At 45.9% G+C, this 14963-nt stretch overlaps 1 protein-coding gene across 3 annotated transcripts in view; it reads right to left on the bottom strand.

Annotated features, from left to right (window-relative positions):
- Positions 1 to 6216: 6216 nt before the first annotated feature.
- Positions 6217 to 14963, bottom strand: part of RBSN (rabenosyn, RAB effector) — a 30520-nt gene continuing 21773 nt past the window's right edge. For 2 of the 3 annotated variants that reach the window (XM_047781619.1, XM_047781628.1), the window contains exons 10-12: positions 12237 to 12339; positions 10934 to 11038; positions 6217 to 9965 (exon numbers count right to left, since the gene is read on the bottom strand). In XM_047781619.1, the coding sequence (XP_047637575.1) occupies positions 8832 to 9965; positions 10934 to 11038; positions 12237 to 12339 (1342 nt within the window). In that variant the 3' untranslated portion in view covers positions 6217 to 8831. The remainder of the gene's footprint in view (positions 9966 to 10933; positions 11039 to 12236; positions 12340 to 14963) is intronic. The other variant, XM_047781636.1, reaches the window with a different exon arrangement.

The following is a 14963-nucleotide window of genomic DNA, read 5'->3' as shown; positions in this document are numbered from 1 at the left end:
ATTAGCCACTTTCAGAGCTCAGGATCTCAATTTCTTCAAAAGCAAAAGATGAATGAGACGCATTTCTGAATTCCTTTTTTTTTTTTCCAGTGCCGCACCCTTGGCAAATGCAGGTTCCCAGGCAAGGGGTTGAATCAGAGCAACTGCAGGAGGCCAGGGACGGAACACGAAACTTTGTGGTTCCTAGTAGGATTCATTTCTGCTGTGCCACAAGGGGAACTCCCTATCCTTCACTTTTGAAGAATAATTTTGCCATATGTAGAACCTGGGGAAGGGGGTGGGGAGAATCTTCAACACTAAATATTTCACTCCATTCTCTTGCATGGTTTCTTATGATTGGTCAGCTGCATTACCACTATAGTAAGATGGTTAGGGTGGTTTTCTTTTTGGTTTATTTCAGGATTTTTGTCTTTGGCTTATAGTTTGAATAAGATATACCTAGGGGTGTGTGTATGTTTTTGGGTTTTTTTTTTGGGGGGGGGTCTTTTCTAGGACTGCACCCACGGCATATGGAGGTTCCCAAGCTAGGGGTCGAATCGGAGCTGTAGTCACCGGCCTATGCCAGAGCCACAGCAACGCGGGATCCGAGCCACATCTGTGACTTACACAACAGCTCATGGCAATGCCAGATCCTTAACCCACTGAGAGAGGCCAGGGATCAAACCCGCAACCTCATGGTTCCTAGTTCTTAGTCAGGTTCGCTAACCACTGTGCCACCACAGGAACTCCTATGTGTATATTTTTGGTATTTATCCTGCTTGGTTTTCTCTGAGCTTCCTGGAACCGTGGTTCGGTAATTATAAGTAATTTTGAAAAGTTCTTGGCCATTATTACCTCAAATATTTTTCTTTCATCTTTTTTTCTCCTTCTGGTGTTCCAATCAGTGTTTTACCTCTGTTGAAATTGTCCCCATGTTCTATTCTGTTTGGTTTTTTGTTTGTTTCCTTTTTAGGGCCGCACCCGTGGCATATGGAGGTTCCCACAGTAGGGCTTCAATTGAAGCTACAGCTGCCAGCCTATGCCACAGCCACAGCCATACCAGATCCAAGCCACATCAGCGACCTACACCACAGTTCATGGCAACACCAGATCCTTAACCTGATGAGTGAGGCCAGGGATCGAACCTGCATTCTTAAGCATCCTAGCCTGGTTTGTTAACCACTGAGCCACAATGGGAACTCCTCTGTTTTTATTTCATTTTTTTCCCCTTTTCATTTCAGTAGGGAAGTTTCTATTGACCTATCTCCAAGCTCACTGGCTCTTTTCTTGTGTGTCCAGTCAACTGATGAGCCCATCAGAAGCATTCTTTGTTACAGTGTTTTCTATTTCTAGCATTTCTTTTCAGTCTTTCTTAAGCGTTTCCTTATCTTTGCTTACATTACCCATCTTGTTCTGCATTTATATATACATGAATGCACCCACAGCATATGGAGATTCCTAGGCTAGGGGTCAAATTGGAGTTACAGCTGTCGGCCTACACCACAGCCACTGCATTGCAGGAGCCAAGCCTCGTCTGTGACCTACACCACAGCTCATGGCAATGCTGGATCCTTAACCCATTGAGCGAGGCCAGGGATCGAACTCACGTCCTCATGGATGCTAGTTGGGTTGTTACCACCGTGCCCTACAGGAACTCTGCATCCTTAATTATATAATGAAATCTCAGTAGTTTTAATCCTTGGGCTGTGTCATTGTGATACTGGAAAGATGATACTGTAATCCAGGTTCTTATTCACGGCAGTTGAAGAATGAACTCTGCAAACACACAGGCAGCAAGCAAGCAAAATTTTTATTAAAGAAAAGCAAATAGCGGAGTTCCTGTCATGGCTCAGTGGTTAACGAATCCAACTAGGAACCATGAGGTTGCGGGTTAGATCCCTGGCCTCGCTCAGTGGCTCAAAGATCTGGCGTTGCCATGAGCTGTGGTGTAGGTCACAGATGCGGCTAAGATCCCGCATTGCTGTGGCTGTAGTTTGGGCCGGCAGCTACAGCTCCGATCAGACCCCTAACCTGGGAACCTCCACGTATCACGCAGGTACGGCCCTAAAAAGACAAAAAGGAAAAGCAAATAGCTCCCAGGACAGCTGGAAGGGGGAAGAAGAGCCCCCTTTTTCTATTGTCCTTTAGGGATTTTTATCTCTTAAAGGTGGGGAGGCGTACCAACATGGGGTCCAGAAAGATGTGGTTTTCTCTCATTGGTCTTGTTTAATTACCTTTATCAGTCCTTGTCCAGTAGTGCTTGTAGGGTTGGAAATGTCCTGTTTAAGTTGTATGGTTTTTTTTTCCTTTTTTTTCCTTAGATTAAGTCACCATTCCTCTCATTCCTTTTTTATCAGTTGAGGAATGGGCTAGAGATTCACATTTTCTATAGTAAGCAAAGTCTGTGGGGAATTTGCATTCCCTTTAATAAACCAAGTCCTCTGTGGATGTGTTACCGCCTGGAGCCCTTAAGCCACAAATGTTAATCAATATCCATATCAAAGCAATGTATGGAGGCCATGCTCCTACACTAACTACCTGAGTTAGTATTCTGCCTCATTTGGGCTGAGCTTCATGTCTCTTAATCCTCCTCTCTGATTTTGTAATATAATAAGAAATATATTTGGTCTTTGTTTCCAGCACCTGGCCAGAGCTCTCAAAAACCCTTGTAATTTCCTTAATGATAAGAGTGATAGGAGCATCTTTTGTCATGTCTCCTTGTTTCTGTTCATGAAATAGCTCTGGAAAGACAAAAGGTGAAAAGAGGAATTTTGTTATAACAAGCCCCTTTCAACCTTACCAGAGTTTGTGCTAATGAGGTTGGAAAGACCCACGGATGCGGGTCTGGTCACCAGAGGAACTGTGTGACTATTTGGTTGGCACTTTCAGCCCACCTCCCCATCCTCTGACCTCCAGGAAGGTGAAAGGGGCTGAGGGCTGAGTAATCACTAATGGCCAAAAGATTTACCCAGTCATGCCTACGTAATAAAGCCTCCATTGAAAAACTTCTGAGGGAGTGGGGGAGCTCCCAGTTTGGCAAACACACCACGGTGCTGGAGAATGATGTGCCTGAAAAGGGCCTGGGAGCTCCACAACCCTTCCCATATGTTGCCCTATGCACGTCTTTCATCCAACTGTTCCTAAATTGTATTCCTTTATAATAAAACAATAATCTAGTGAGTAAACTTTTCCCCTGAGTTCTGTGAGCCACTACATCAGATTATCAAAACTGAAACTGAGCTGGACCCTGTGGAGCTCCTGGGCACTCAAGCCTTTCTGTGTCCCCAACTTTTTGTGGGGAATAGGCTTCAGCCTCCATGACCTTCCCTTAGGGCAGAGACAGTTGCTAATCAGGGAACAGAGGGGATACAGAGACAAGGGAGGAGTAGTCAAGAAACAACAGTGCAAGAGTGGTGAAGCAGGATTAGTGGCATCTCTGCAGCGCCAGAATGCAGGTTTGATCCCCACCCCAAGCACAGTTTGTTAAAGGATCTGGCTTTGCCACAGCTGCACTATAGTTGGAACTGCAGCTCTGATCTGATCCCTAGCCCAGGAACTTCATGTGCCATGGGCAGCCAAAAAAGGGAGGAAAAAAAAGAACAATAGTGCAGCCTGCAGGCAGGGTCCTGGTTCCACCTCAAGGGATATATAGTAAAATATCTTTGGGCTCTTAGGCAGAGCTAAAACCCCCAACAAATGGAAGATGTTAACTACTTGATGAAGCATTTTTCATTCTAGAGAGAGGGTCACAGTTTGAAAACCTCAACCTCCAGAATCACAGATTATCGGGAGCCCCCCGCCTCCCGCCCCCAAGCTAGATTAAAAGAACACAGGCCCTGCACACACGCTAATCCTTATCAGCAATCTTGCCCTTGAACCATTACCATAAAACTTTACCAATCCTCTCAGGTGGGACACACAGTTGTTTTATAGTTTTTGCTGTTTAAGGGCTAGAGGTTGAATTGGAACCACAGCTGCTGGCCTATCCCACAGCCACAGCAACACAGGATCTGAGCTGCATCTGTGACCTACACCACATCTCATGGCAACACCAGATCATCAACCCACTGAGCAAGGATCCTCGTGGATACAAGTCCGGTCCATTGTGGCTCAGCTATAATAGGAACTCCCTTTTTGTTTCATTTTTTGCTTTTTAGAGTTGCACCTGTGGCATGTGGAAGTTCTCAGGCTAGGGGTCAAATCAGAGCTGCAGCTACCAGCCTACACCACAGCCATGGTGACATTAGATCTGAGCTGCATCTGCGATCTACACCGTATCTTGCGGCAATGCCAGAGGATCCTTAACCCACTAAGCAAAGCCAGAGATTGAACCCTCATCCTCACAGACACTATCTTGGGCTTTTAACCCACTGAGCCACAATGGGAACTCCTGGGACACAGTTTTTGAAGGCACAAGCATGAGTTTGTTAACTCTTCCCCTTCCCCTACCAGATAAATGGCTGTGAAAACCAGATGGGATTCCTGGAGGTAAACCCCTGAAAGAGTGGGGTGTCCCTTAGGCTGAGACCTCCAAGATTCATTCACTCCCGTGCTAGTCCACTCAGCATCCAGCATTTCATCAAGTGTTCTTACCAGCTGCCGCTCCAGTGGCTTCTGCTCCAGGTAAGCAGATCATGGCTGTAACTGCACTCACCTCTCCAGATTTCTAGGTGGCAGTAGGCCCTGCAAACTCAGTTCTCTGGTGGGTCCCCCAAAAAAAAAAAAATCACTGAATTTCAGTTCCACCAGCTTTTCCTTGTTGTAAGGACAGGAGTGACAACTTCCAAATTCTTTTGTATACCTGCGCCAAAGCCAGAGTCCTTTCTGAAGTTTGGTTTTGTCTTTTGTCTTTTTAGGGCCACACCTGTGGCATATGGAGGTTCCCAGGCTAGGGGGTCCAACTGGAGCTACAGCTGCAGGCCTATACCACAGCCACAGCAACAATGGATCCAAGCTGCATCTGCCACCTACACCACAGCTCACAGAAACACCAGATCCTTAACCCACTGAGCAAGGCCAGGGATCGAACCCACGTCCTCATGGATACTAGTCAGGTTCATTAATCACTGAGCCATGATGGGAACTGTTTCTGAAGTATTTTTAAAACCATGTGAGGCTGCTGAAGAGTTTTAGGCAGAAGAGTTTCTGACCTTCTGTTCAGAGGAGGTGCTTCCTATGGATGAAATATCTACCCCAGGTTAGAAACCTGAGTGTTTATACAAAGTAGGCCCAGGCCACTTGGGTGCTGGAGTCAGGCAGACCTATAAACCCTGTAACCTCATCACACTGACTTTTCATCTTTAAACTGGAGCTGTTGGGAGATTAAATGAGGTACCTATTAAATGATTAAATGAGGTACCTATGCATAATAACTGGAATTCTGTCTGGCCCACAATGAGCACTAAATATTACCTCCTCCTGGTTTAGTCCTGGGAAGTCTCAAAGCTCAGAGTGATGTCAAGTTCAGAGACCCACTCAGCAGCTTCCAATCTCTTTTCTTGCTTCTGCTACCTTTGGACCAGATATTTTGCTTGAGCACTAACGACTTGTACCTGACCCACATGGAACCTTCTTTGCTACTTAGAGCAAAGTGAGTCAGGCAGGCTGGGCTTCCACCGCTGACTGGCTTTGTGACACCAGCCAGGCCAACCTCTCTCAAACTGTTTCTTTACCTGACAGCTGAACACCTGAGGAACCACCCCAAAGGGTTCTGTGCTACCCCTGTGTGAGACAGTTCATTTAATCAACACTGCAGGAATAACTGAGAAGGTCAGAACCTGAACCCACATTTATCCTGCCATTTATCCTGTCAAAAGCCCAGGGACCTTGATTTTGTCCAGAGGACTTAAACACACAGGTTGACACATGAGCTGGGACTGTCTTCTGATACTCAGACGGTCTTTTAGAAAGGAGGGGAGGGATGTTATCTGGTAATTCTCACCTACAACACATACTCACACACACACTCCCAACCACTAACATCTGTTCTTTTATTTTTTTAAAGTTTTCAATACAAGGCCTCAGAGTAGTGCATGCAAATCAATGACCCTCAAACTCTCTGTCACTGTCAGATGACCACCACAATCTGCTACCACAGTCTGTGACCTGGCAAAAAGAAAAGCTTCTCACCCAAGTCCCATCACATAACTTATGCCAACATCCGACCTACAACATGGCTGTTGATGACTCAGGTACATTTTAGTATCTGAACAGAAAAGACACAGTGAGCAGCAAGTATAATGAGTAAGTGTCCTTAGTGTATTAGACAGGGAAAATACAAACACAGCATAAAAGTGAAAAGCCAGCTTCATTTGATGCCTGAATCCCCAAAGTCTCTTCCATACATGCTCTGGGTCTAGGGACATATGCCAATGCTGTATCAAGGACTTGCTCATTTTCTGATAACATGGAGCTGTTTGCATTGAAGGAATGCAGGATGAGTGAAATATTCACATGAGGCAAGAACTTGAAGTTATGGTGGCAATCACAGGTCATCTTTTCCTTGATGTTAACCAACCCCTGTAAATACAACTTTGTGCCCATGTGAATTCCAGGAAATGGTACAAATCAGGGGTAGAGAATTCTACCTCTTGTCATGCCTGTGACTATATGAGAATATAACCATGGGAGAATTAAATGGAAGAATTCATGGAAAAATACAGCCATGGAAGAATTCAATCACATCAGAGGGTTTGAGTCCAGAAGGGTTTTAGTTTGTTTTAGTATATTCAGTGATTTTTTTTTTTTTAAGTTTAAAAACACGTTTCTTATGTGCGTGGTTCTCGATTCTCTTAGTTAATTACTAACTGCCACTAGCAGTTGATTTCAGGGAAAGGCTATGTTTGGTAAATTGGTCTTAATTGAAACCACTAGCTAACTAAAAGAGATGTATTCTCATTAGAAAGGAAATTATGAGGGAGAGCAGCATTTAGCTTCTGGAACGACCTGCTTTTGGTGCAGAGAGCTTCCTTCTCTTCAGTCAGAGAGAAAAGACAGATGAGCAGGTAGGAGCATGCAGCCCATCGGTAAACCCCTCTAGAGTAACAGCATGAAGGGCAATGACCTTGAGGAAGAAAAGACACATGTACCAGACAACATTTTAGATGCCTAAATGCCAACCTCCAAAAACCATGACAAGCAGCAAGGTTGGTAAGTGGTGGACCTTAGGACCCCACTTTACATTCCTTTGTGAACAGAACCCAAGTGGCAAGTGTCATCCACAGACTCTCCACCCACCCACTCCCCATCCCCACACCCCTGCACAAGACCTTTCTATCCAGCCAAAGATCCAGCAGGTACTAAAGACATGTGAATAGTATCAATACAAATATAGATTATTTTTATACCACAATGTTTTTCAGACATTCTCAAGATCAACAGGGTTCTTCACAGAATGTAACAAAATGAATTTCAGCTCTCACTCTACTAACCAATGAGAGTATCACCCAGAGTTAGTTAAGGGGTATAAAGTGACTAGTGGTCATTAGTTAACAAGCATAATTGCAGGAACTCTACCCAAAGCTGAGTACACTTGGGTTTCATGATGTCAGACGTCAGTTAAGGGTTATGTTCCTGTAAACCTAAGCACCAGAACTAAATCAACAATTTCCCTTTTTGCCCTCAACTGGTGAAGAGTTCAAGTACTATGGTTCTACTAGAATGATCCTGGGTTGTGCCTCTCTCAAACATTTCAGTTTCTTATTACTAAACACTGGTAAGGAACTCACCAGTGCCCACGGTCAGGACAAGATGAACCAGAAGACAAGAAGGCCCATCAATTAGCCTTGGAAGATATTTTAATCGACCTTCTGACTCAGGAAAGCATCAACTCCTCTAACAATATTCCTCAAAAACTTCCTGATCATCAATTCCTGAACCATAGACTGGGCCCACTGAAAATGTCCCAGAGTAATTTTGCCAAAGCTCTAGAAGGAGCTTTCTCCAGGGACAGACAATTGTCCCAGCAGTCATTCAATTCTACAGAGGTAAAGCCTATTCTCCCAAATTATACTACCTCTATCAACTCAAAGGCTAACCACTCCTATTTTCTTTTCTTTTTCTTTTTTGTTTTTTGGCCCACCGCATTTGGAAGTTCCCCAGCCAAGGATGAAACCCTCGCCATAACAGTGACAACCCTGGATGTTTAACCCACTGGGAACCCATAACCACTCTTATTTTCTATAAAAAGTTCATCATCAGACTCACAGTGATACTTCTGCCCTAGGAGCTTAACTTCCTGAAAGAGAACTGAGTAAGAGGGTAACAGGCCCTGGTGAAACCTCACCCCTCTGAGAGGTGCTGGGCTTTTCTGGGTCTAAACTGCTGCCTTCACAGCAATCCCTCCCCAGAAGGGCAGAGGAAGCCCCAGGTGAAAGGAACTTAGCCTCAGGGGGACAGACTTCTGCCAGAGCAGAGGAAGATTTAAAGGACTCTAGCTTGTCTGTCTTGCCTAAAGGAAGGGTCTTAATATAGGCTGCCCTATAATACTGCGTAAGGACCAAACAGCAGGCAGGAACAAATGGAAGCACAAGGTGCATGGCAGCCGCTTCTGCCCGGGGTCCTACAGAACTGCATATACTATCTCGGCAGTGAAGATTTAAAGTCCCTGCTAAAGGGAAAGCCCAATGAAAAGCAAAAAAAAAAAAAAAAAACAGGAAAAACAGCAAACGTGTGCTGATTCTTCCTGTTCCACTTCCCATTTTTTTATTCAACTATGGTGGAGAAAGCTCCAGGTGCACAGCACGAAGCAGCAGATTCCTCCCCCACTAACCTGTGTGCATCTTAAACCTCGCCCACTTCCTTCTCCATGAACCTCAGCAACCCTCCCCACAAAGACACCCCACCCATCGAGGTCAGTCGGCACCCTTCTGTTTGGCCAGGGTGCGCTTCAGCTCCCTCAGGTTGTCAGTCAGCACCTCCACCTCGTCCAGGCGGCCACACTGCTTGGCATCAAAGATGTACGCCTTGATGTTGTCAATCTGCTGGAGAAGGAGCTCCTCCTCTATGGGCTCCTCGCCCTCCCGCCCACTGTCGCTGTCCACCTCGAAGGGGTTGGTGCAGGGGGCTTCCTCGAAGGGGTTGCCAGGAACAGGAGGGCCTGAGGGCCTCTGACTGGGATGCTCTTCTTCTTCATCGAAGGGATTGGGGGCTGGGCTGTCAGCATCAGTGAAGGGATTTCCTGCCACCGCCTCCTCCTCCTCCTCAAAAGGATTGTACTCTTTGAGGATGCAGGCTGAAGGGCTGAGGGAAGGCTCTGCAGCAGTAGGGCTGGCTGTGCCCTCAGCTGAGGGGCTGGGGAGGTCTTCCTCATCAAAGGGATTTAGGGAGGGCGCCTCACTGTGTTGGAATGTGGTGCTCTGGGGGGAGAATTCCTGGCCAAGGGCTGGGGGCCCAGACCACACTCTGAGGGGCTGGAGAGCTGAGCTGGGTGAAGGGATCTTGGGGGCTGTGCTGCTCGGAGACGGGGAAGAGCCCAGATCCAAAGCATGAGCAAGGTGGCTTCGAGGCTCTCTGCCTGGCTCCAGGTGAAAAGGCCTGACTTCTCGGAAGTCCAGGGATCGAGTCCGCGTGTGCAGGGATGCTGCCTGGCACTGTTCCCTTTCTTGTTCCCGCAACCACAGCACCTGCAGCTGTTCCCGCTGCAGGTCCTCCTCCTCGGCCTGCCTCCGGGACAGCTCGATGGCCTTCTCTGTCTGCTGCTGGTCATATTCATCCTGCAACTGGCGCAGGTTCTCCTGCAGTGTGCGCACTTCATCTGCCCGGCCTGCAGCCTTAGCCTGCTTGATGAAGGACGTGATGTTGTAGATCTGCTGGAGGAGAGGGTCCGAGTCCTCACTTTGCCCCTGACCTCCTGACAGCGGGAGCCAGCCCTCAGCCTTTCTCAAGGGAGTAGGGCCCCCTCGAAGGGACACCACCTCCCCATTGGTCGCATGGGACACCAGGTCACTCCGCCTTTCCTCAAGCCTTCGCTGGGATTCCAAGGCAGCCTGGGGAGACACAAAAGCCGAAGAGAAGAAACATGGTCACCAGGCCAACACCAGCCACACCGCCAGTCACCCTCTTTGGTCCCACTACCCCTGTGCCAGAGAGATGGCAGTTCCCCACTTTAGGACTGAGATATCCAACTGCCAAAATCAAATCATGCCTTTTAATTGAAAGAATAGGAGGGACAAACCCTGATTTTCAAAATTAAAATAACAAATAACAGGAGTTCTTTGGGGGCTGAGCAGGTTAAGGATCCAGCATTGTTACTGCTGTGGCTCAGTTTGATCCCTGGCCTAGGAACTTCCACATGCTTCCCGGGTAGCCAAAAAAAAAAAAAAAAAAAAAAAAAATTAACCAGTAACAGTGAGTTAAGGGATAAGCTTTTCTCAATCTTAGATTCACTGGCCATACACTTGCCTTAAACCTCTGAGGTCTATTTCCACTATTTCCACTCATATACACTAGAATCTCAACCAATTTTTTTTTTCTTTTGACCACGCCTTCAGCATGCATAAGTTCCCAGGCCAGAGATTGATCCCATGCCACAGCAGTGATGATGCCAGGTCTTTAACCCACTGCATCACAAGGGAACTCCTCATATAATTTTCAATGCACATATTACTCTCTGTTTGAAGCTGCATATTCCAAAGTGTTCTACAAAGAACTCCCTGGTGTCTGGGTCTCTGCAACCTGTACCGGGGGAAGACTCCCAGTCTCTAAGGTATTCTGGACAGGAGGAAATCGGTACAATCTCTGAAAGAAAAATAGGACCTGGGGGGATAAACAAGCAATTATTCTGGTTTCTAAAGATGAGAGTCTAGTCAGAACAGAAGGAAAATGTCAACTAGAGACAGTGACAGGTTTTGACTTAGGACAACCTCACAGGACGTCCTGGGAGCCTTCAAGGCCCCAATGCACAAGGGAGCCACAAGGAAGAAGCCAGACGCCAGCGTCCCCAGGCTGCCCTCACCTGTCTCTCCAGGATCCTCTTCCTTTCCATTTCCTGCTTCCTTTTCTTTTTCAGTTCCTCAAACTGTTCTTTGGTTGGCAGTGACATTAAACCAAGCAATTTTTCCTGTAGGCAATCACAATTTTACACAACTTTAGTCAGTCCTTTCAGGAAAAAAATGAAGGGGAAGCTCTATAGTGAGAGACCACTTCAGCGAAGCTGCTCCACCCTGGGACAGTGCTGTTCATTAGCAGTAGCAGGGATGGGCCCAACCGCGAAAGCGGCCCAAAGCAAACTTCCTCATGGGCTGGCCCTCATGAAATGATCAACATCAGACATCCAACTGAGTCACGTTCTCAGTGAGGCCTTTTCCTGCCAGCCCTGGGGACATCTATAAGCCTCCATCTGAGCCCTGCCCCTTCCTTCTTTAGGTTTCTCCCCAGCACTCTTCGTCCTCTGATGCCAATGTATTTCAGTTGTTTCTTATCTATCCGCCCTCTAGAATGTCAGCTTTATGAGAACAAGAATGTCTTTTTATTCATAGCAGGACACCCGGCACCTATGACTCTGCCTGGTACACAGCAGGCACTCATCAAACAACTGGCATAAGTCACTAATCGAGAGGAGGAAGGGCCTCACTGCATTAGGCTGCTGGAAAAATGATCCAATAGGATGCTTAGAACTCTGTCAGGAGCCCCAGGGGATTGACTGTGACTCTCACAAGGGCTCTCTGAGGTAGAAACAACTCATATGCAACCACCTAGGTCTAGTCTGCCCCTGAACAATCACCTGTTTCCTCCTAGCCAACAGCCTAGGAAGAGTGCCAGAGCTTATCCCAAAAAGGAAATGCTACATGCAAGTATGTCCATCAGGCAATACTCACAACAGCAAAAAATGGAAACCTATCAAATGCCCAGTGAAAGGGGAACAGTTAAAAAAGGGTGGTGTACAGAGCAAGGAGACTGCTGTAGTCATTCAAACAAGCTATTTGAGGACTATATAAAAAAGTGCTTAGAATATAAAATTCAGTGGTTAAAAAGACAAATTTGCAAATATGCACTAATTATGATTACTTTATGTAACCAATGCAAATGGAATAAAAAAAAAAGAAGAAACTATATCAGCATGAGGCATAATATAGAACTAAAAGGCGTATTTACTTTTCTTTGATATCCAGATTTTTCTCTAGATGTGGCATATTGCATCTATAATCTTAAAGAGTAATACATGTACAAATACACCATTGGCCCAGTCTGCCTTCTGAGCAGCAGATGAGCAGGAGAGGCAAGCATGCCATGTCTACCCTTCCCCTAGATAGCTTTACCTGCACAAAAAGTGTAGCTGAGTATCTGATCATCCTCTGCAGCCGCAAAGTGTTTGGATGTGGTGGAGGGTCCTGCTTTACGTCTAAGGTTAAGATCTTCTTACTGAATTGGAACAAACACATCAATGTAACAGGCGCTACCAGCCTCAGAAACCTGAGTTGCCAGGCTTGCATGCCAGCAACGTTTGCGAAGAGGTGGGTGAGAGACACCACTAAAGTGTCCTTGTAGGCAAAGCCCGTTTCTTACCCTGTGGCTGTATCCAAGGCCCCTAACAAGCACGGGGTCAATGACAAACACTCAGCATTGAAGCACTGGCCACAGGTGCAGGGCCAGCATGTGGGCAAGTAGCCTGTGCAGTAGAAGGGCCCATGCTTAGTTTAATCTTCTGTTACCACTGCCTTATAGTCTTAATTTTGGACAAGGGACCTACAGTTTCATTTTGTACCAGACCCTGCCAATTATGTTGCCAGTCCTGCATGCTTAGATGGACAAGTGTCCCACATCCGCTGAGTCACTGTACTTCCTACCCTGCAAAGGGCTGATCTAACCCCACAGCCAGCACACAATTAAAAAGCAGCTGTCAGAGAGAGTTTCCTTGTGGCACAGCCAGCTAAGAATCCAGCATTGTCACTGCAGCAGCTTGGGTCACTGCTATGGCTTGAGTTCAAAATTTGGCCTGGGGAGTGAAAACAAATCTGACTAGTATCCATGAGGACACAGGTTCGATCCCTGGCCTCGCTCAGTGGGTTAAGGATCTGGCGTCGCCCTAAGCTGTGTGTAGGTCACAGATGCAGATCGGATCTGGTGTGGCTGTGGCTGTGGCATAGGCCAGAGGCTACAGCTCTGATTTGACTCCTAGCATGGGAACCTCCATATGCCGCAGATGCAGCCCTAAAAAGACAAAACAAAACAGAGGGAGTTCCCGTTGTGGTGCAGTGGTTAACGAATCCAACTAGGAACCATGAGGATTCAGGTTTGATCCCTGGCCTCACTCAGTGGGTTAACGATCCGGAGTTGCCGTGAGCTGTGGTGTAGGTTGCAGACGCGGCTCAGATCCCGAGTTGCTGTGGCTCTGGCGTAGGCCGGTGGCTACAGCTCCAATTGGACCCCTAGCCTGGGAACCTCCATATGCCGAGGCAGTGGCCCAAGAAATAGCAAAAAAGACAAACAAACAAACAAACAAACAAACAAAAAACAGAAAAACAAAAGCAATTAAAACTGGCCCGGATATTTTCACATTCTGTGGGCCAAAAAAAAGAAAAATTAGAACATTCTCTTATACCATGCACAAAAATAAACTCAAAATGGATTAAAGATCTAAATGTAAGGCTGGATACTCTAAAACTCTTAGAGGAAAATATAGGCAGAACACTCTTTGACATAAAGCAGTATCTTTCTGGATCCACCTCCCAGAGTAATGAAAATAAAAACAAAAATAAAAAATGGGACCTAATTAAACTTAAAAGTTTTTGCACAGAAAAGGAAAACAATAAAAATACAAAAAGATAGTCCACAGGGAAGAACATCTTTGCAAACAAAGCAACCAAAAGGAATTAATCTGCAAAAAATATACCAACATCTCATACAGCTTTATATCAAAAAAACCTAAAACGCAATTAAAAAAAATGGGCAGGGAGTTCCCATTGTTAAGAATTCGACTAGTATCCATGAGGATGTGAGTTTGACCCCTGGCTTCGCTCAGTGGGTTAAGGATTCGGCATGGCCACAAGCTGTTGTGGAGGTTGCAGATGAGGCTTGGATCCAGCACTGCTGTGGCTGGGGCATAAGCCAGCAGCTGCAGCTTTGATCTGACCCCTAGCATGGGAACTTCCATATGCTACAGATACGGGCCTAAAAAGAAAAAAAAAAAAAATGAGAAGACCTAAATGGACATTTCTCTAAAGAAGACAGATAGATGGCTAAAAAACATGAAAAGATGCTCCATAGCACTAATTATCAGAGCAATGCAAATCAAAATTACAGTGAGATCTCACACCAGTCAGAATGGCCATCATCAAAAAATCTACAAAAAATAAATGCTAGAGAGGAAATGCAGAAAAGGAAACCCTCCTACACTGCTGGTGGGAATGTAGGTTGGTGTAACCACTGTGGAGAGCAGTGTGGAGGTTTCTGAAAAAACTAAATACAGAACTGCCATATAATCTAGCAATCTCAGTCCTGGGTATATATTTGGAAAAAATCCTAATTCAAAAGAATACATGCACCCTCATGTTCACTGCAACTCTATTTACAATAGCCAAGACATGAAAGCAACCTAAATATCCATTGACAGTGTACTAGATAAAGATGTGGTACACACATGCAAAACAGAATATTTCTCAGCCACAAAAAAGAACAAAATGGGAGTTCCCATCATGGCTTAGTGGAAACGAATCTGACTAGTATCCATGAGGACAAAGGTTTGATCCCTGGGCTTGCTCAGTGGGCTAAGGATCCAGCATTGCTGTGAGCTGTGGCATAGGTTGCAGACGAGGCTTGGATCTGGTGTTGTTGTGGCTGTGGTGTAGGCCGGTGGCTACGGCTCCAATTTGGCCCCTAGCCTGGGAACCTCCATATGCTGTAGGCTATAGCCCTTAAAAAAAAAAAAAAAAAAAAAGAATGAAACAATGCCATTTGCAGCAAACTGAATGGACACAGAGATTATCATACTAAGTGAAGTCAGACAGGAAAAGGACAAAGATGAGATCACTAACATGTGGAATCTA

The sequence above is a fragment of the Phacochoerus africanus genome, chromosome 1 (genome assembly GCF_016906955.1).
Source record: "Phacochoerus africanus isolate WHEZ1 chromosome 1, ROS_Pafr_v1, whole genome shotgun sequence".
NCBI lineage: Eukaryota > Metazoa > Chordata > Mammalia > Artiodactyla > Suidae > Phacochoerus > Phacochoerus africanus.
The sequence above is the reverse complement of the archived record's forward strand: the minus strand, read 5'-3'. Positions and strand labels throughout refer to the sequence as shown.